Source organism: Hyla sarda, chromosome 9 (genome assembly GCF_029499605.1).
Source record: "Hyla sarda isolate aHylSar1 chromosome 9, aHylSar1.hap1, whole genome shotgun sequence".
Taxonomy (NCBI): Eukaryota; Metazoa; Chordata; class Amphibia; order Anura; family Hylidae; genus Hyla; species Hyla sarda.
Window position 1 is genome coordinate 169,860,818 of NC_079197.1, and position 21,666 is coordinate 169,882,483.

The window sequence follows — 21,666 nt, forward strand, 5'->3', positions numbered from 1 at the left end:
ACAGGGAGGAGCAGAAAAGTAATAACGATAACACACTCAACACAATGTCTCCCCTAAACGTAGCGTCCTACAGCCCAGAATCCCGGGCCTGAGCCGAGAGTACAGGGGGAGAGGGGGTTGTGTTGTACATACACGCTCAAACCTACAAAACGCCCGCGCGCCCGATCACTCGTGTATATACATACACACAGAATCATACACTGTGCTCTTGACTGGTCACCTGGGCAATGGAGACTGCCATGTTGACACAATATAGCGCAATTCACAAGGATTGTGTCTCATCATCAATGGTTACTAGTGAATGAAGGCTTTAGGGTGCATTCACGCCACGTTTTTGCAATACAGTTCCCGTATACGTTTTCAAGGTGAAAACCGTACGGAACCGTATTGAAAACGATATGCATTGACTCCCCATTGAAAACCGTACGCCAAAAGATGCATCAGGTTGTGTCCGTTTTGCATCCTGTACGGTTTTGTCAGTTTTTTTTTCCCCGTACCCAAAACCGTAGTCTACCACGGTTTTTGGTCCTGGTGAAAAACTTTATTAAACCGTATGCGTTTTTTTTAAAACATGGGAGTCAATGGGAACCGAACAGAACTGTATGTGCATATGGTTCCATCCGGTTTTCACCATACGTTTCTTGACTTTGCACTGTTTTTTTTTTCTTGGAATTTCAATCAAACAAGTGAAACTTTATTCATGGAGTGAAAAGTTAAAAACGTTAAAAAAAAAGCTAAAAAAGGTATACATTTTTTTCTTAAAAAACTTTTTTAACTGTATACGGGTTGAAATTTGTACACACGTTTTGATACAGTTTAGTCAGGTTTTGAGGAATCCGTTTTTCATCAAAAACCTGATACGGGAACTGTTTTGAAAAAACGTAGTGTGAATGCACCTTTAGAGGCAACAAAAATGGAAACCTTCATTGCATGGGGGTGCTAGATACAATTTATCAATTGTAAGAGCAGAATTTGTTGGAGTGAACATTTTTGGAAAGGCCTACGTCATACCCTGTCCTGACCTAATGCTACCGCTGCATACATACGGTGGATATGGGCGATACTAGTCCAGTATAGAACTATGCAAAACTGTGACGCGATTCCTCAGTCTGGTTAACATCCAAATGGCATCAGATTGTCTAAGGCTGGTCCCCTGTGAGAGAATGGAAGCCACTGAATGGTGATGGAAACGGTGTCCTTCAGGCACTCTGGGAAAACGTATTACTTGGCCCTTGGAAAATTGATGACCAAATTTCCTCTAGACCATGTATGGTCACCGAAATGTCCACACGCACTATTTGGACCCATGGCCATCTTGGTTCAACCCAACTGCATATTGTCCACTTGAGGTCAAGTTCTGTCTATACTTCTTCAATGGCTATATCCATTCTCTTTGTTCTCAGGTTCTTTAATGGAAATTATAAAGAAAAAAGAATCGTATAGGTTATGAGGCACTGTTACAAAAAAGTGTGATTCTTATCCCACAGTTGGCCCCATGTGAGAAGTGTGTTCAACAACTACAATTCAATATTCCGACATCAAGTTAAATGGATCTTGAGTAACAAGAAGAAAATATGTGGAATGCCATCTGTATGGACCAGCAGATGTTTAAGAACGACAATCTGCACCAAACCTAAACATTATTGGAAAATGTGATATACTTGCCTGTTTAGGGCATTGGTGTCTACAGGTGTACGAGTTATAGCTACATTAGACTAATCACTGTATCTGCCCATAGTCACATCTCCACAGACATGAGCTACTTGGTGAAGACCATTCATTTTCATGGGATTCTAGTGTCAGGAGGGGATTTTAATTTGTCCAATGCAATTTCCCCCTCCCGGGGTATCTTGATGCGGTCTACCGCACAACATACTTTTAACATGCCCGTTTACCATGACATGTTAATGGTAAAAGATCGCTCTCTGATGTCTGTGGCCAGTAACAAAATACTGTATATCTCCCTGAGAAGGATAATATGCTGATGTCTGAATTAACAAGGTATCTGTGAGCCACCAAAGGGGCGTTATGAAAAGTGGTGCCCAAAAAAAGTGCCATCATTTCACAGGTCACAGCACGTCTGTCCAACGCAATAGTTTCCATAAATGTTCTCCAGCATTCTAAACTTTATCAGGTCAAGTAGCAGTAGTCAGCCTGCCAGTATTTATACAAGTGCGCATTCATTCCAGAGCATTTATTCACACATCTATTCATACCCATGAATGTAGTATAATATATATATATGTACACCAACACACATATACCCCACCCCCTCTCCAGTTCTGTAACATTTTCTCCAAAAGCAATATGAAAATATAAGACATCCCTCCCCCTGAAAAAAAATTCTAAAACCATCCATTTTCATAACCCAGCACCCCAAAGAATAGAAAAAAAAAAAAAAAGAGTGAAGGGGATAAGAGGGAGACAAGATTCTCGCACACCTCACTGCCAACCCCCTCCCCCCGTGCAGACGTGAGAGATATATATAATTTTATTTTTTTCCCTTTGGAGGTAGTCAAACTTGCGAACGCGTGAACAAAAAGAAAACTCAGAAAAAAAAAAGAAAAGAAAAAAGTCTTCTCTATTGGTTATGTGAGCCGCTATGAGGTAATAACGCTGTTCTTTGATTGGCTGAGCCTCAAAGGATTCTGGGTAGATTCTGGAGGGAAGGAGTGAGGAGAATCATAGTCTTGTTTACTTTTTGCTTTCCCTCCTCTTTGTAGCTCTTTAGTATTTTCTGTTTTTTTTGTATTATTTGTGATGCCTGTATTCGTCTTGCTCCTCCTCGTTTTGCTTCTCCGCACCATCTCCTTCCCTCGCCTTTGTCTCTTAGGTTTGCCACGTTTTGTAACCTGTGTTTTTCCCCTTATAATCCATTTTTCCTTTTTCTTTGATGTCCATTACTAGCCACTACCCTCTTCCACCTCCTCTTTACACGGGCTGGATGTCCCCACCACCTACCAAATTTTTTATTTATTTATTTTTTTCTTCCAGCCCATGAAGATATAGTTATATAATACATTCATATTGTTCCACCAAACAGTGTAAAGTGGTGGATACCTTCTAAGCAGGATAACATTTCAATGTCCACTTCATTTTTGGATAAGTGTGATGGTTCTTAGTCTTCTTGACTATCCTCATTGATATTAAAACAGTCAAAGGGATGAGCCAACACCTTTTCCGGTATATTCCAAGACCGTAGTACCTTTTCATGAAGAGTATATTTCCTGCTTTAGCACTCGATTTCCAACATTATGTCCTCATGGGGTTGGCCAGCCAGCTCTTTACTGGATCACGTCTGTGGAATCGATGCCCATTTCAACAAAGTGGTGAGAGGAAGCTTAGTGAAAGTAGGAGGGGACTGTTAGAGAGGTCCCACACTCTCTGTCCCGCTTAGACCCAAGTTACAGAGTTCAGTTCATGGTCAGACCTTCGTTTGTTGAAGGGGTGATAGGGGAGAAGCATAGAGAGGAGGAGAGTGCTCAGTTAGAGGTGTCGGAGTGTACACTGCCTGGTCCTTCTGTTGGGGAAGTGACAGAGGAGGGGGTGACTGCCTCTTGCCACCCTCCATTGGCCTAAAAACAAAAAAACTAGTTGTAAATATAGAAGTTAAGAATACATATTATACTGTCCTAAAAAAAATAGGAGTCTTTACACAGTCTTGAAGCCTATAAAGAATCTTACCCGAATCTCTCGAGGGCTGTACATTTGATTTGCCGCTAAACTGTCACTGTAACCAGGACCCATCGTGTGACGCAAGGACTCCACCTTGGAAGAAAATATATGTCACAGGTTAAGGGTGAAAGTTGTGAAAGAAGAAGAAGTAGAAAAGTAAAATAAGATGTGAGGAAGAATTTAATAAAAAAAAGTGTGATGGGAAATACACCTGGATAACAAACAGGAGAGGAAATGGACACGATGGAAAATACTGAGCAGATTATGTATAGAGCAATGAAAACACAAAAAAAAAAATTATAGTAGCAGTTAAGGGGACCTAACACTGACCTGTGAGGGGGGGTAAGAATCCCCGTTTAAGCCCTGCATCGCCATGAACATGTCATTAGATCCAGACAAGTTGAATGAGCCACCAGAACCTGAGAGAAGAACGAGATAGAGGAGAAATATAGAAGATTGGAGGAGCACAGTGGTGGAGTAAGAGACGAGAAGAAGGAAGGAAAGAGGTGGAGATCCAAGGAATCATGGATGAATCAATAATGTTTAAGAAGGAGAAGGCCAAGGTGGAGACAAAGGAAGGTTGGGATGAAGTATCAGAGACACATTTGGGTTAAGGATAAAGATGAAGAATGAAGAGTCAATGAGAGATGTAGGGACGGAGACAATCGATAATGTTGAGGTACGTGTGTTGTGTACCAGTTGGGGACCAGATCATTAGCGGTGGAAAGAGAATCGGGAGGGAATTCAAGGTTCAGGCATACAAGTGGATATGGATTGGAAAGAATTTGCAGAAAGAAAAAAAAAAGATTGGATGGGAATAACAGAATGGAAAAGCAGAGAAAGAACAAAGAACAGTAGTTAGATGGGACTGCAGCCTAACGTTACGGCTCAGTTAACTATCCACCCAGGTGTAAGATGACTATTATACGTGGAAGCTCTAGACTACACAATTTCTGAATAGTCCCCAAAATGGCCCAGAAGCATGAAGGGCAACCTACCGGCAGATGTTGGTGTTGTTGGAGAATTGGCTCCACTGTGGCCTCCCTGCGTTACAGTCACTGCGGTCTTTACAGCGTAGATGTTGGCCTCCTCTTGGAACTTCCCAATGTTTTTCTTGTACCTGATTCTTTTATTTCCAAACCAATTGGACACCTGTAAAATGTAAACATGATACATAATCTGTAACTGAGTATTCAACATTGGACACCATTACTTTTTACGTACAAAAATACCTTGTTAAATCAATTATTCAGCATTTAGTAATAAAGTCTATATGTGACTTTTGCACTGTGATAATATTTACCTGTGATACAGTGATACCGCACTTCTTTGCTAGTTCCTCTTTAGCCTCTTCACTAGGATAGGGGTTACTGAGGTGCGAGTAGAAGTATTCGTTGAGGACCTCTGTTGCCTGTTTACTGAAATTCCTCCTTTTTCGTCTAAAAAAACCCAACAAAAAACAGTTCATATCACCTACTTCTCACGAACACCAGCTAAAATAGACAGCCTACAGTCCTTCAGAATAAAGTTAGAATCTTAAAGGGGTACTTTACTGCCCCAGTGACTGGAACATTTAATTCCGAATGCTGGGTACGGGCTACAGGGGTCGTGATGTCACATTACTCCCCCTCAATGCAAGTCTATGGGATGGGGCGTGACGGACGTCACGCCCCCTCCCATAGACTTGCATTGAGGGGCTGTGATGTGACGTCACGACCCCCGCACCCAGTGTTCTGAAATAAACGGTCCGGATGCTGGGGCAGTGGAGTACCCCTTTAACGTGTGAATTTTTTACCTTGCATCTAAGAACCGAGAGCGGAGGATCATGACTGCTTCACACGTGGACTGCTTGAGCTGCATTTGGATCGAGCTAAACTTTCTGTGGATAATCCCAACCATCCTCTCAATCTCTTTTGGGGAAATTGGTCGGGTTCGACTCTGTTCTCTTAAAAGGTTCATGACGTGTGTGGTGAACTCATTACATGCCTGAAAGATGAGGGGGAAAACAAAAACATTTCTCAAAAACCAGCTCAAAAAGGTCTTCTATGCTCTTCCATCATGTGAGACCACTTCATAGCCTTCATTCCCCTCACCTGCTCGTACTTCTCCAACTCCGCATGGTAAATTTGCCTGATTTGGGAGAGTTTGTTCCTGTAATCCGAGTGTTCTATAGAGTTATCTGGAGAAACTCCACCAGATGCCGCAGCTGCTGCAGCCGCCGCCGCTGACCCTCCGCCCTTTTCCGGTCCTGCTACACCTTCGGCCAGCAACATATTGTCCAAGCGCATCAACTGAGGGTCAACAGGCTCTTCTTCCTGATTGTTTCGGATGCTAAGACCTAGAATGAAAGAGAAAAAACACTGGTTTATGTACAGGTAGGGTGTCAATCGGCAGATACAGAAAAATGGCCTAAAGGTGCCCATACACCTCAGATTGAAGTCAATAAAAAACAGGAGATTTCAACCAATCACATTGATCATTTAATCGAATAAAATATAACAATGAACAATTTTTCAAGTTGACCGATATCTATCTGCGCAAAGTAGTCAGCTGGGTTTGAAATTTTTATTGGATAAAAGATCTTTCATTCGTGTTGTCCTCGCCCATTGGCATTGATCCTATAAGGCCAGTCTGGACAACTGAAACGCCCAATATGGCCCAAAATACGTAGGGCTGCATTTGCAAAATGATTGTTTATCAAACAATCAGTTGCTCGGCCGTTGTTTATCAACCTACTTAGTACCCATACATGGTAGATTAAAGTAGATTAAAATGGACGATTTCTACCAAAACAATTCGTCAGGTAAAATTCAACAATGAACGGTGATTTTAGCCGACTTATCTGAAAAGAAGTCGGCCAAATTTAAAATTATCGGTAGAAGAAAGAGGATACCCAGCAACTCACCAGTAATGCACAGTGAAGATTTATTATGCCATAGTGTAGTACAAGGACGCGTTTCGGCGTGGGAGCCTTCCGCAGCTGTCTGCCTAGATTTATTATGCCATAGTGTAGTACAAGGACGCGTTTCGGCGTGGGAGCCTTCCTCAGCTGTCTGCCTTAGGCAGACAGCTGAGGAAGGCTCCCACGCCGAAACGCGTCCTTGTACTACACTATGGCATAATAAATCTTCACCGTACATTACTGGTGAGTGCTGGGTATCCTCTTTCTTCTACCTGTGGCTTTACCCTACCTCGTGCTCCACCGCAAATTCCACAGAAGTGCCGACATATCCCTATATTACATTTTAATTATTGGCCGATAGTTGCACGAAAGACCAAGAAAGATCTATTTCTTCCACAAACAAAAAATATTCTCAGAATGTTACCAGTAAGATAATTCATCTTTGGCCCAGGGTCTTTGATCATTTATTAGATGATGGTTTTTTTCCACAGTTGTTAAGTCATCAAACTTTTTTCTGCTTAACGTGTATGGTCATCTTAAAGACGGATGGTCTATCGCTGTGTTTCCTAATCGCGGTCCTCAAGTCCCCCCCAACTGGTCATGGTTTAAGATTTCCAGGTCTTTCACAGGTAATATAATTATGGTCAGTACAACAGGCATCATCACAATTAAATAACCCATGAAAGACTAAGGAAATCCTGAAAACATGACCTGTTGGGGGGGACTTAAAGGGGTACTCCGGTGGAATTTTTTTTATTTTTGCCAGAAAGTTAAACAGATTTGTAAATGACTTCTATTAAAAAATCTTTACCCTTCCAGTACCATTAAGCAGCTGTATGCTACAGAGGAAATCCTTCTTTTTTAATTTCTTTTTTGTCATGTCCACAGTGCTCTCTGCTGACACCTCTGTCCCGTGTCAGGAACTGTCCAGAGCAGCAAAGCTTTGCTATGAGGATTTTCTCCTGCTCTGGACAGTTCCTGATATGGGCATCAGGTGTCAGCAGAGAGAACTGTGGACAAGACAAAAAAAAATTCAAAAAGAAAAAAATATGTCCTCTGTAGCATGCAGCTGCTAAAAAGTACTGGAAGGGTAAAGATTTTTTTAATAGAAGTCATTTACAAATCTCTTTAACTTTCTGGCACCATTTGATTAAAAAAAAAAAAAATTCCACCAGAGTACCTCTTTAAGTACCACGCTTAGGAAACACTGGTCTATTGAATGAACAATCTTCTCACAAACAATCGTTTCGCAAACAGTCATACACATTTTAGTCTACATTGGCTGTCCAAATTGGTCAACATACACATTTTAGTCTATACAGTCATCCCTCAACTTACAATGGCCTCAACATACAATGGTTTCAACATACAATGGTCTTTTCTGGACCATCGTAAGTTGAAACCAGATTCAACATACAATGTACAGACAGTCCAGATCTGTGAAACGTGTCAATGGCTGGAAGAACCGACCAATCAGAATGGGCATTCACTGGTAAAACACCTGTATTACTGAAGTGCATACACTGACTGATGTCTGGTAGCGCCCCCTACAGTACAGGGAGGTATTACATGTTCTGAACTCTTTACCTGTATTACTGAAGTGTATGCACTGACTGCTGTCTGGTAGCACCCCCTATAGTACAGGGAGGTATTACATGTTCTGTACTCTTTACCTGTATTACTGAAGTGTATGCACTGACTGCTGTCTGGTAGCGCCCCCTACAGTACAGGGAGGTATTACATGTTCTGTACACTTTACCTGTACCAGGGTTAGCTGCTCCTTTGGACACCAGGTGAGGGCGACTCCATTATTTTTTAGGACACTGTGAACTGTACAGGACCCCCAAGAAGCTCCTGTCCTCTACATAGATCAGTGTTTCCCAAGCAGAGTGCCCCCAGCTGTTGCAAAACTACAACTCCCAGCATGCCCTGACAGCCTTTGGCTGTCCGGGCATGCTGGGAGTTGTAGTTTTGCAACAGCTGGAGGCTCCCTGCTTGGGAAACACTGACATAGACAGTGATTTACAGCTCCCAGCAGATCTTTCTTACTTTTATATGTAAGGATTTGCTTTATCTATCTATTAGTTATCTACTTCTTTTTCTTTAATTCTCACTTTTTCCTATTTCTGGATGACATTTTGGTGCCTTTAGAACCAATTACCAGGTTTCCATAGAGTTCTGGTCTCAACATACAATGGTTTCAACATACAATGGTCGTCCCAGAACCAATTAATATTGTAACTTGAGGGACCACTGTATTGGCTGTCCAAATTGGTCAACATACACATTTTAGTCTACATTGGCTGTCCAAATTGGTCAACATACACATTTTAGTCTACATTGGCTGTCCAAATTGGTCAACATACACATTTTAGTCTATATTGGCTGTCCAAATTGGTCAACACACACATTTTAGTCTATATTGGCTTCCAAATTGGTCAACATACACATTTTAGTCTACATTGGCTGTCCAAATTGGTCAACATACACATTTTAGTCTACATTGGCTGTCCAAATTGGTCAACACACACATTTTAGTCTACATTGGCTGTCCAAATTGGTCAACATACACATTTTAGTCTACATTGGCTGTCCAAATTGGTCAACATACACATTTTAGTCTACATTGGCTGTCCAAATTGGTCAACATACACATTTTAGTCTACATTGGCTGTCCAAATTGGTCAACATACACATTTTAGTCTACATTGGCTGTCCAAATTGGTCAACATACACATTTTAGTCTACATTGGCTGTCCAAATTGGTCAACATACACATTTTAGTCTACATTGGCTGTCCAAATTGGTCAACATACACATTTTAGTCTACATTGGCTGTCCAAATTGGTCAACATACACATTTTAGTCTACATTGGCTGTCCAAATTGGTCAACATACACATTTTAGTCTACATTGGCTGTCCAAATTGGTCAACACACACATTTTAGTCTATATTGGCTGTCCAAATTGGACAAAACTGCCCATACATGATCAATGACACCAGGCGAACGATGAGCAATCTTTCTGGGAACGTCCCAAGAACATTGTTTCTTGAAACATCATTCGTGGGCTAAATATCTTTTGTCCACCTATCTGCTGTAAACTTTTAAGACGATGACTGACAGTCAGTCAACAATTGGCTAAAACCATCATCTTTTAAATTTCGCCCGAACCATCGTTTTCATTACCGTTAATGTAAGGTGTATGGGCACCTTATGAGCAGGAATGAGTGTTCTATGGATTTGAGGCGGAGGGAGGTTAGACAACGAGGGAGTCTGATGGTGTCACGCTTGGGTGACTTCTCTAAGAACACGAGAAAACAACAATAGCCAGAAATATGCCAAATGCTATGTGCGTTCCTAGAGTGATTTCATATTGTGGGTGTATCTGAGATACTTAGGGGCGTAGCAAAAACAGGCAAGTTACTACATGTACACACACACAACATACAACCCGGTGGCTGCGCGTGTAAGACGGATGACGTTGTCTTCATCATCCATACGGTCTCAGACATATGGCCACGTAGTCTTTAGGATAGTGTAAAGGGGATTAAATGCCACTACAATCCTCCAGAAGATCGCCGACTGAAAAAAAAAAGGAAAAGCTCCTCCGGTACCGCGACACGCCGAGGCCTCCTGGTTGTTTTTGAAGGAATAATACAGATTTAATATGGAATACTTAATCTGATGATTTAATTATGTGTTTTTATTAAGTGTCTGGCACCAAACCCAGGAATCCAGGATGTGCGAAGGGCCAAGAAAGTAATAAAACCGTCTGAGGACACAGCACGAATCCACGGCCTAAGTTAGCATTGTAAAAAAAATTCCGGCAACGCTGTGACATGTAGAAAAAGTGCACAAATTGCTGGAAACCTGCAATGACGATTTGGGGGGGGGAATTTGCAGTCCCGATTAATTTTTTTTTTTATAAATGAATAAAAGGGTCTTAAAAATTTTGGCACAGCTTGAAATACCCATCGGGACTTTCCTCTATAGCAGTGGTCTCCAACCTGCGGACCTCCAGATGTTGCAAAACTACAACTCCCAGCATGCCCGGACAGCCGTTGGCTGTCCGGGCATGCTGGGAGTTGTAGTTTTGCAACATTTGGAGGTCCGCAGGTTGAAGACCACTGCTCTATAGGGAATTATTAGGTCCCGACTACAATTTTTGTGTATATATATTTGTGTATAATCGGCTATTTTGTCCAAGCATGAATGTTCGTTTTAGCGTTTACATACTACGACTCGTTGCAACAAATAAATATTTTCCCAAAGTGACCGAAAATGCGAAAAAAAAGTCACGTCCCGGTTTCCATGCAGTTTCCTGCCCCTGACCTCTATCCCTCCAGCGTTTGCAATAACTACAACTCCCAGCATGCCCTGACAACTGGAGGATGGTTCGACACTGCTGTGTTTCGACACTGCTAGAAATACCCATGTATTGTGATGTTGCTTATAGGCAAAAATTTAGACATTATGATTTTTTTACCCAGATTTGCGTACGATCTTTGATCCCCGAGCCAAACGGTTAATTTATGTTTCTGCTAACATGCCCTAATGGCAAGTAGATATTTTCACAAAGATGAACGTTTATCATAAATAACAAAAATGTGATTTCTTGTTGCAGTTTTCGTTGCATGGCCTAGACCAACCGATGGTCTTTTGCAAGACTACGACCCCCAGCATGCCGCAGGATGAGGTTGCAGAATGCTGCAACCTAGATCTGTGGTCTGCAACGTGCCCTGTATAACTACAACTCCCAGAAGACTGTCAAGGCCAGTGGCCTCCAAACTCGGAACCTGAAAATGTTGCAAAACTACAACTCCCAGGTCAGGTCAGCTGATGGACCTCCAGGTGTTGCAGAACTACAACTCCCAGCATGGCAGGACAGCTGATGGACCTCCAGGTGTTGCAGAACTACAACTCCCAGCATGCCAGGACAGCTGATGGACCTCCAGGTGTTGCAGAACTACAACTCCCAGCATGCCAGGGCAGCTGATGGACCTGCAGGTGTTGCAGAACTACAACTCCCAGCATGCCAGGACAGCTGATGGACCTCCAGGTGTTGCAGAACTACAACTCCCAGCATGCCAGGACAGCTGATGGACCTCCAGGTGTTGCAGAACTACAACTCCCAGCATGCCAGGACAGCCGATGAACCGCCAGGTGCTGCAAAACTACAACTCCCAGCATGCTACGACATCCTGCGGACAGAGGTTGCAGATCGCTGGAACCTAGATCTGTGGTCTTCAACCTGCCCTGTAGAACTACAACTCCCAGAAGACTGTCAAGGCCAGTGGCCTCCAAACTCGGAACCTGAATATGTTGCAAAACTGCAACTCACAGCATGCCAGGACAGCTGATGGACCTCCAGGTGTTGCAAAACTACAACTCCCAGCATGCCAGGACAGCTGATGGACCTCCAGGTGTTGCAGAACTACAACTCCCAGCATGCCAGGACAGCTGATGGACCTCCAGGTGTTGCAAAACTACAACTTCCAGCATGCCAGGACAGCCGATGGACATACAGGTATTTCAAAACTACAACTCCCAGCATGCTACGACATCCTGCGTACAGAGGTTGCAGATCGCTGGAACCTAGATCTGTGGTATTCAACCTGCCCTGTAGAACTACAACTTCCAGAAGACTGTCGAGGCCAGGGGTCTCCAAACTGTGAACCTGAAGAGGTTGCTGTCCGGGCATGCTGGGAATGGTAGTTTTGCAACACCTGGAGGTCCACAGTTTGGAGACCACTGGCCATGTTGGGAGTAGTAGTACCACAACAGCTAGAGCGTCACAAGTTGGAGACCAATAGTCTCTTCTTACGACGGGTAACCCTGTGACCATTCGGTTCAATAAAACCCTTAAAAAAACCAATAGAAACCCCCCTAAAAAGAACGTATAACATGTGAATAACGTGCTAATCTATGTAGACTTCTCCCTGAACGCATACACTCAATGGATGCAGCGTTTCCTGTCTTTCCAGCCCTTCCCCCCTCTCAGCCAATCCGCGCTCTCAGACAAGCAGAGGCTCCCAGCCACCGTCGCTGTGGAGACGACCTAGCGACGACCTTTTCTCCCGCCACAGCAACGGCAGAGGAAACATGGCTGCCATAGCAACCGGGAGGGGGGATTGTAAAATGGTCTCTACAAAATGGGGAGAAATAGGGAAAGAAATGCCAAAGGAAAAAAGCGGGCTAAGAACTGGTGACAGGGAGAGGAAACATGGCCGGGGGAATATATAGACACATGCTGGGGTCATGTAGCCATACTATTATAAGTCATGTGACATTAGCGCTGAAAATGGCCGAACATCATGTTCCTTAACATTCGCAACAATTTACGGATACAAGAGCCCCCCATCTATGCCAATCTAGCTTTCACGCTTTCCAATAGTCCAGCAAACCTATATATTCCAACTTTACCACAGACGCCAAACTATTGGAATTTGGCCGCACAAAAGGAATTTCCTCTGAAACTTAGATTATGTGGCAGTTTTGTGATCGGATTCTGGATTAAAGGACTTTAAGTTAAAAAAAAAAAAAAACTCTGAAATGGTATTCGGGTGTTCACACAGTACTGAAATGTTGCAGATTTGTCGCAGATTTTGACTTTCCTGTTAAAGTGGCAAGTCCCAAGTTTCAGGCCCACGAACGCTTCAGCCCAAGCATATGGGGGGGGAGACGCAGGGCGGTACAATTGCCGAGGCGACTTTCTGCTCACAAGCCTTTTTTTATAGAACGAACAAAACTTTACCAAGTGCCCAGTGTTGCCTCTGTCTCCCCAAACATAGCCCAAAATCTAAATCAGCAACAATCCAAAACCAATCTGAAGCAGTTCAGTCCCTATGTGAACCCGTAGACCTTGTTCACACAGCATAAAAAAACAAACATACATATTTTTTACCCATTTACGTCAGGAAAAGAAAAATGGCCGATTTTACGGTGTGTGAACAAGGCCTTAAAAGAGCAGCAGAAGCAGAGTTTCAGGTGACGATTTCCCAGCCCAACCATTACAGTTCTGGTGTCTGGAGTCCCCGGACCCTGGTGTGACAGCTGCAGCGCGGCCCCCGGGTTCACAGTGCACACTGCAGCTGTCACACTCCGAGAGCGGCGCCCAGTGATGTAGGTAACAGCAGCTCCACACTACAGGATTTATGGTGGGATCACACTGACTGTCGGCGTCTGAACGAAACCGCGACATATCTTCAATTTCGCTTTTAGAAATTTTTAAAGAAAAAGATCTGAACATTGACCAACGCGTCTCATACTGGCCTACTGCAGAAAAGTACCAAGGAAATTTCTAAGGAACAATCTAGAGAGGACCCTTTCTCGGCGCTTACTGCCACACCTATTAACGTAACCAATCCATGGACAATGTGTCTTATTTCGTTGCACCACCAGTTCTTTGGTTGCAGCCAATCAAATGCCATAGATGCAGGAAGAGGCTGTGGTGTCATGTGCACAGTGTATGCGCTACTACTGGAGGACTCCCAATGGCGGACATTGGAGTGGTAGCACATTTATGGATAGGTAGCGGTTTTTAAGATTTTTTTTCTTGGTTCCTGTTCTAAGGACATTTTAGAAAAATAGGGTGAAAACACAAGACAAACAGTTCTCTCTTAGGACTTCCTGATACATATGAACGTTTGTCTATGTGTTCGGGTAAGCAGCAGCCAGACTACTCTGGCACCAGCTTATCCCTCAAAGAGCAAACGGGTTGGGCAGCAAAAATCTAGGTCGTCTGATCTTTCTCAAGAGGCCGCCATACACCTTAAACCCGCCACCGGTGGCAGATTTGGGCAACTTTAGTAAAAGGTGTATAGGCACCATTATCGGCCCAATGGTGACCAGACTAAACATGCTTTAGGGGTTATCCAGGAATATAAATACAGAGCTAGAAAAGCATATTTGTGTACATATTATGGCCACAAACCCCAGTCTGGATCCTTTTTCAGTTCAGACCATTAGGCTGCAGATTCACTGGGACTTGTAGCTGTAATACCAATGCCTCCGTATTACGCTGATCTGCAACAGGACACAGAATTTGTATGTAAATTGACTTACGGTGCGGGTTTGAAACCTGCATGTTCTGTTGGGAACACATACACTGCACATGTATGACAGATTTAGCCCCCCTAAATCCTTGGGATCAGTTGATTGGTTCGTCTTAATCAGCAGTAAAGGGGTTATCCACCACAAGGTGATTTTAGTACTTACTTTCCAGTCAGCAATTGACATGCTTAGGAAGGATCTATGCTTGTCTTTGTGCTAAATGGCTGTGTTGTGAGTCCACTATAATGCTGATTTCCTGTTGGAGTTCCCTCCCTCCAACTACAAATCCCAGGATTCCTTGTTTGTAAGTGTGAGGTCAATTTTCTCCCTCCCACACATCAGCCACCCCACCCATTGAAGCACACCTTGGACAATTCCCTGCTGTCATGTGGAGAATGATACCCCCCATCCCTTCATTTCACCCATTGAAGCACTGCCATGCTCCCTTTCAACACCTGTCTAGTGATATATTGTCTCGGGCTGCACTGCAACCTGGGAAAAGCTGAGATGACACTCATTTGTACACTGTTAAAAATAAACATCGGGGCATAGATCACACAAGATGCAGACACTATATTATGAACTACACCAACTTTACAGCCCTTGTAATACAGGCAAATAAATTTATCGGAATCCACCTTTAACATTTGTGCGACTACACGTCTCTATCCTGTGATTTATACAGATTGACAAAAATGTATAGAAATGATCTAAAATATAATGAATAGACTCTAGATAAGTAAGGACAAGGTGTGTGATGGTGAAGGGGGGTGCGGACATCCCCTGCAGGCTCTATGGCCCGGGCGAGGATCGGTCACGTCGCTGAGGTTGCGTTTGTGTGCGCAGGGGGCTGTCCGGCGCTTAACGAGCCCTGATTAACGAGCCTCCTTGTTTACTCTCCCAGAGGAAGGCGATTCATAACAGATAATTACAGCGTCCCCCCCCCCCCCTTCACACCCTGTCACAATTATGTATTTAACACCGCAATATTAATGGGAAGGCTGGGCAGCGGTGTGACACGGATATTATCCGGAGCGCTCACATACACGGCGGGGGCACAGCTGTGCCGGCAGATATCACACACACAACACAGACTGGCACGCCAGGTAATGCCCATTGTATGCGTCTGCTCATTTCACCAAGCCCTCCGGCCTCTCTGTGAGACGCTGATGCTTTTAATTACTCCTGCGGTTTAGAAAGTGGCACTAGATGGCATCATGTTTTACCAAGTAAGATAGCCTTCAGGCTGCATACTGTCAAAGAAGTTATCCAGAATTAGAAAAACAGAGACAATATCTTCCAAAAACAGCACCACAACTGTCCTCAGGTTGTGTGCGGTATTGCAGCTCAGTTCCATTGAAGCGAATAGAACGAAGTTGTAACATTGCACACAACCTGAGGACTGTTTTTTTTCTTCTTTTTTTAAAGAAATCAGCTCTGCTTACTGTAATCAGCCACATATCTAATCCATGCCAATGACCTACGAAACATGCCAGCTTCAATTATTTTATTTTTATTTGGTCACTATAGTATTAAAAATTTCCCATGACTGGTCATACTTTCTAAGGCTCCTTTCACGCTGCCGTTATGATACGGCAGTGTGACGCATCAGGGGAGCCGGGAGAATAACTGGAGAAAAAAATACAGCTTGCACAGTCTTTTTCTCCCGTTTTTCCCATCAAAAAACAACGGCGCTTGAGAGACCCCATAAAAGTAAATGGGAGCCGTCGGGACCCGTTGTGCCCCATCATGGGAATTACCGTTAAAAGCACAAATAAAAAAATAAAAATAAGAGACTTTAACGGCCGTTCTTGATGGGGGCGCAACTACAGTGTGAAAGGGGCCTAAGAATTTAGAGCCTAAGGCAGACCAGACATCTTCATTGTGAACCAATTAATTTGTTACTTTGCCAATTTTTGGTGATTTGAAGAGAGTAGTCAGTCAATTCAGCGCAAATCAGATTTGTTCAGCATTTTCCAAAAAATGCAGAGAATCCAAAAGATTTTTTGCAATGTCTATGAGCAACTTTAGGAGGATTCTGGGTAACTAGAGGAATTCCATCATTTTAGACTTGGAGAGCTTGTACGAAATAATCTGGGAGGGTGCATTCACACCACGTTTCTGTCATACGGGGCTTTTGGCTGAACGGCTACCTTGCAAGGTCTCCCATTCACATCCATGCTCACCTCAGTATACATTTGTTTTCAACGAGGGGTTAAACCACCACCCGAATTATCTTCTCGAGAAGGAAGGATTGGCCAGATGTAATCCAACTGCCCAATTTCTTTTGTTCCCCAATACCTGCTGTTAAAATCCTACCATATACTTAAGTATACACTGAAATAACTCGAAATGTTGGAGGACTGGGTTGAGGACCTCAACATTTTGGGTTATTTCAGTTACTCCATTGGAAGAAAACAAAGAAAAATCCAAATCCTAGACTGTTAATGGACTTGAGTACTGGGTTGGAGACCTCTGATTTAGATGGCTTGCTGGTCTCACCAAAATAGAGTTTGGCCAAATCTACCTTCTCCCTTGAGAACAAAAGACTCGAGCGCTGAAACTTAACATCCACAATAAATTTTTTTCCAAACGTCGGAAGTTGCCCATCCACGAGAAGAAAAAGTTGTCCCAAATGGCTAACTATGTTTAGAGAATCATGCAAATGGCCGACTATCTGACCCAACTACTGGATGGTAGAATACTGGCTCAAGTTTGGTAGAATACTGGCTCTGAGTGGTCAGAAGGACTTGCTAAAATTATCACATCGGTGGTACGCCAAGCTCTGGTGGTACCTGGTCTTCTATGCAGTCATGTGATGGATTAGCGAAGCGTAGAGAAGTATGAAAGCATCATTAGAGCGACGATTCAAGCTTAATGTCCGCACCAACCTAATCCCTGCACTTTTTTCTAGGTCTATTACTATATTATTACTAGCTGCTCTTCACATGTAAAGAGGAAACTATTATCATAAGTAAATAATATGTTGGCTGATGCAGCACCAACACTGCAGCCCATAGACAAGATGTACTGGTCATGGGATCCACCAATGATAGTCTATGGCAGTGATCTCCAAATTGTGGACCAATGGCTGTTGCAAAACTACAACTCCTGGCATGCTCGGACAGCCAACGGCTGCCCGGGCATGCCAGGAGTTGTAGTTTTGCAACAGCTTGGAGGTCGCCGGTCTACGGAGGACAACCCATTAGAGTAGTGGTCCCCAACCCAATCCTCAAGGCCCACGACCATTCAGGTTTTTTTTCAGCTACTCCATTGGAATAGAACAGGGAAAAATTCTAATCCTGGACTGTTGGTGGCCTTGAGGACTGGGTTGGGGACCACCACATTAGAGGTCGGCCAAGGGTAAATACTACCCATCTATGCAGAGCAATGTATGGAGCACCAACACTACAGCCACCCATAGACATTACCAGATCATGCCCATAGGATCTACCAATAATATTGCTGAATATTTCGCATTACATGACATAAGGTTGGGTATTACCCATCTGATCCTTTGTTTCCACAACTACAGGCGGACCCAGATACAGTATGTGTGGCAGCTGCTTATCTCCACCATAGAAATAACATGCATTCCAGGTCACGCAAAGACCACCAACCAGATTTCCATAGACCCAGAAGAGCCTATAGATCTTTTATATAACTCACCCTCGCGGCTTATTAGCAGTGTGTCAGTCTTCACTGCCATCCTAGCATTCTATTCACGAACCATCTACAGCTACACACCAGTTGTACGCCACAATTGTTCCGAATGGTTCGGCAACTTGGCATGTAGGACTTTTGTGACCATCGGATCTCACCATACATTATTTTGCCGGCTGTACGTTTGGTTTTTATTTTACCAATCCAACAGATTTTTTGTTGCCCAGAAACCCTTGTTTGTAATTGCTCATTACACAGATACACCAGAAATTATTCCAAGAAGTGCTCGGATTATTGTCCTATCAAGCGAGAAACTAATTGTGTTTACGCCCATTGTAACAGCGGCGTCTGCTGCCTGCCAAGTTCTATTTTAGCAGATCGCAGTGACAGCTCGTACTCTTCCGTCCCTATCTCCACGCACTATAGCCACTAAACACCTAGTCAGAAACGGGAAATATTTCAGATGTTCTCATGCAGGACACCTGGGTAAGGGCCTAAGGGCACCACAGATGAAGGGGAACCAGACAAGATGATGGCGCCCACCAACCCACCCTTGTTGGTAAAGATGAGGGTTTTATCGTTGTACCCAGGGTGGGGAGGGCCATGAGATCACCAAATAGCCTAAACCTAAAAACGCCCCAGAGAACCACTCACAGGAGGAGATTTATCAAAATCTGTGCAGAGGAAGAGTGGTGCAGTTGCCCATAGCAACCAATCAGATTGCTTCTTTCATTTTCCACAGGCCTCTAAAGAGGCCTGTGGAAAATGAAAGAAGCAATCTGATTGGTTGCTATGGGCAACTGCACCACTCTTCCTCGGCACAGGTTTTGATAAATCTCCCCCCACAGACTCTACATGGTGTTTAAATTGTTCTTTTTGCCTATTTTTATCTACAGGACTAGAAAAAGGTTGGCAGGTCAGGCTCCGCTAAAGGGAAAATGGCACAGGCTCAATAGGTGGAACTCCGTACCAAGACTAGGCATAATAGACAGTTCTGGGACAACTAAAAGAAGAAAGTTCAGAGCAGGAGGAGGCCATAATACCGCACTGTAACTTCTGATGTGGCCTAAGCATTGTGCCTTTCATCTGCTGACAGTGACCGGAATGGTGGTCTGGGGTCTCTACCTGTCACATTTGGATACCAGGTTTTAGGGAAAGCTGGGCGAGATATAAGAAATCACAAACAAGACTTACTTTGCCATGGATTTTGGTAAGTCCTGTTATTGGGCCTGGATTTTGATGACATGATAGGCAGGTTTGGTAGTGGGGTCTTTCATCCCCTTCCTGGGCCTGTCCAGGTGTTCAGGTTGGCCTGAAGTCAGCACAGGTGCTGAGGCCGATTAATACTGGGCTTACAAAAGTTCTAACCAAGTCTGCACCCTGGAGGCTGTGGGGAACCCTGAGGTGCAGCTTCAAAAAGGGGACATAAACCTTGTGTGGGTACCACAATTTTGGCGACTGTTTTATTAAGTGGCTAGTAGTAAGCCATATACAAAGAGGGAAGATTTTGTGTAGTTAAAGGGGTACTCCGGTGGAAAACTTTTTTTTTTTTTTTTTTTTTATCAACTGGTGCCAGAAAGTTAAACAGATTTGTAAATTACTTCTATTAAAAAAAATCTTAATCCTTCCAGTACTTATTAGCTGCTGAATAATACAGAGGAAACTATTTTCTTTTTGCAAAACAGAGCTCTCTGCTGACATCATGACCACAGTGCTCTCTGCTGGCATCTCTGTCCATTTTAAGAACTGTCCAGAGTAGGAGAAAATCCCCATAGAAAACATATGCTGCTCTGGACAGTTCCTAAAATGGACAGAGATGTCAGCAGAGAGAACTGTGCTCGTGATGTCAGCAGAGAGCTCTGTGTTCCAAAAAGAAAAGAATTTCCTCTGTAGTATTCAGCCGCTAATAAGTACTGGAAGGATTAAGATTTTTTTTAAAGAAATAATTTACAAATCTGTTTAACTTTCTGGCACCAGTTCATTAAAAAAAAAAAAAAAAAGTTTTCCACCGGAGTACCCCTTTAACCCTGAAGCTATAGGCCAACATTTCCCAACCAGCGTGCCTCCAGCTGTTGCAAAACTACAACTCCTTCGGCTGTCTTGGGCATGCTGGGAGTTGTTGTTTTGCAGCAGCTGGAGGCACCCTGGTTGGGAAACACTGCTATAGGCTGTATTTGTTTTGCTACTAAAAAATAAAGACAGAAGAAAAGGTTACTTCTGTCTCTGACTGAGGGTGGGTGTTTTTGTCTGAAGTCCCATGCAAGTCAATAAGACTTCTGTGTATAACTTCTGATTGTTATTCTTGGGCTGCAGAGATTGGCCGGGACTTTTAAACATCCCAAGTGCTCTCCCACAAGGTTTAGGTAGGAAGATCAGGCAAAGCTAATTTAAAATATATATACATACATATACACACACACATACGCATTATACACACACATACATATATACAGACATTTCATCAGTGATCCCCAACTTGTGGCTTTCCAGCTTATAGTTGTAAGGGCATGCTGGGAGTTGTAGTTTTGGCCCCCTAAAGAGCCACATAATAGGGAACCCTGCACAGCTTCCTAAATTCTGAAATAAAGTTTATGGAGAGAAAGTGGCTAATTTATTAATGTATATGTATATATAGGATTATATACACCAGAGAACCAGGGGAGTGCAGACAATGGTGACGAGGGACAAGAGAGCGGCAGAGGAGATGGAGGCCGCCCTGGATTCTGCGTGCACCGTCAGACATTTGATCTGTGCCTGCCCTCCTCCACTCCATTACCAACCTCACGGTGGGGGGGGGGGGGGGGGGGAGGACTGTCATTAAATAGGAGCAGAGGAGGAGGAGGGGGGAATCTGGAGTCCATGATCCTCCATTGTTACACAAATTATAAGACGCCCCCCCTGTTCACCATTAGAGGCCTCCTGTACATATGTAAACAGTCCCCGACCCAACATGTGCAGAGCAGAGGGCGACACGCTGAGCGGGGAATCATATATAGGGCAGCCAACAGGCACAAAGATTAGGCCACAGTCATTGTATTGGTATCAATAGACCCCAGCAGTGCATGCTGGGAAAAAAGATAAGCAGCATCTCTATACTGAAATATACATGATCGCCTGAGCCGAATGTGCATATTTATGAGGAGATAGACCAATGACCATCTTAGTACAGGAGGCCCCAGTCTTATACTTCACATAGCTAGGCCCCAATGTACGTGGGGCAATTCCTCAGGCTCCTCTGTACCCCATATAGGCCTGGAGGTGGGGGGGCGACGACAAGACACTATGAATACATGAGACCCCTGTCTGGTTAAGACATCGCCCGTCCCCACCACAGTCCTGAATGGCCACTATGGCACCGGGCTCAGCTCTTGT

The 21,666-nt window shown here is 43.7% G+C and overlaps 2 protein-coding genes across 7 annotated transcripts in view; one reads left to right on the forward strand and one right to left on the reverse strand.

Annotated features, from left to right (window-relative positions):
• Positions 1-1,153: 1,153 nt before the first annotated feature.
• Positions 1,154-21,666, reverse strand: part of PBX2 (PBX homeobox 2) — a 38,986-nt gene continuing 18,473 nt past the window's right edge. Inside the window, exons 1-8 of one of the 5 annotated variants that reach the window (XM_056538155.1) lie at positions 21,536-21,558; positions 5,769-6,013; positions 5,471-5,661; positions 4,979-5,114; positions 4,674-4,827; positions 4,006-4,094; positions 3,685-3,768; positions 1,154-3,575 (exon numbers count right to left, since the gene is read on the reverse strand). In XM_056538155.1, the coding sequence (XP_056394130.1) occupies positions 3,483-3,575; positions 3,685-3,768; positions 4,006-4,094; positions 4,674-4,827; positions 4,979-5,114; positions 5,471-5,661; positions 5,769-5,963 (942 nt within the window). In that variant the 5' untranslated portion in view covers positions 5,964-6,013; positions 21,536-21,558 and the 3' untranslated portion in view covers positions 1,154-3,482. Of the gene's footprint in view, positions 3,576-3,684; positions 3,769-4,005; positions 4,095-4,673; positions 4,828-4,978; positions 5,115-5,470; positions 5,662-5,768; positions 6,014-10,018; positions 10,107-18,300; positions 18,854-21,535; positions 21,559-21,666 lie in introns of those variants that run through there. The other 4 variants (XM_056538154.1, XM_056538152.1, XM_056538151.1 and 1 more) reach the window with 4 other exon arrangements.
• The window catches only part of GPSM3 (G protein signaling modulator 3), a 109,945-nt gene continuing 99,482 nt past the window's right edge, over positions 11,204-21,666 (forward strand). Inside the window, exon 1 of one of the 2 annotated variants that reach the window (XM_056538162.1) lies at positions 11,204-12,106. The gene's annotated coding sequence lies outside the window, so the exon portion shown is untranslated. Of the gene's footprint in view, positions 12,107-19,139; positions 19,505-21,666 lie in introns of those variants that run through there. The other variant, XM_056538164.1, reaches the window with a different exon arrangement.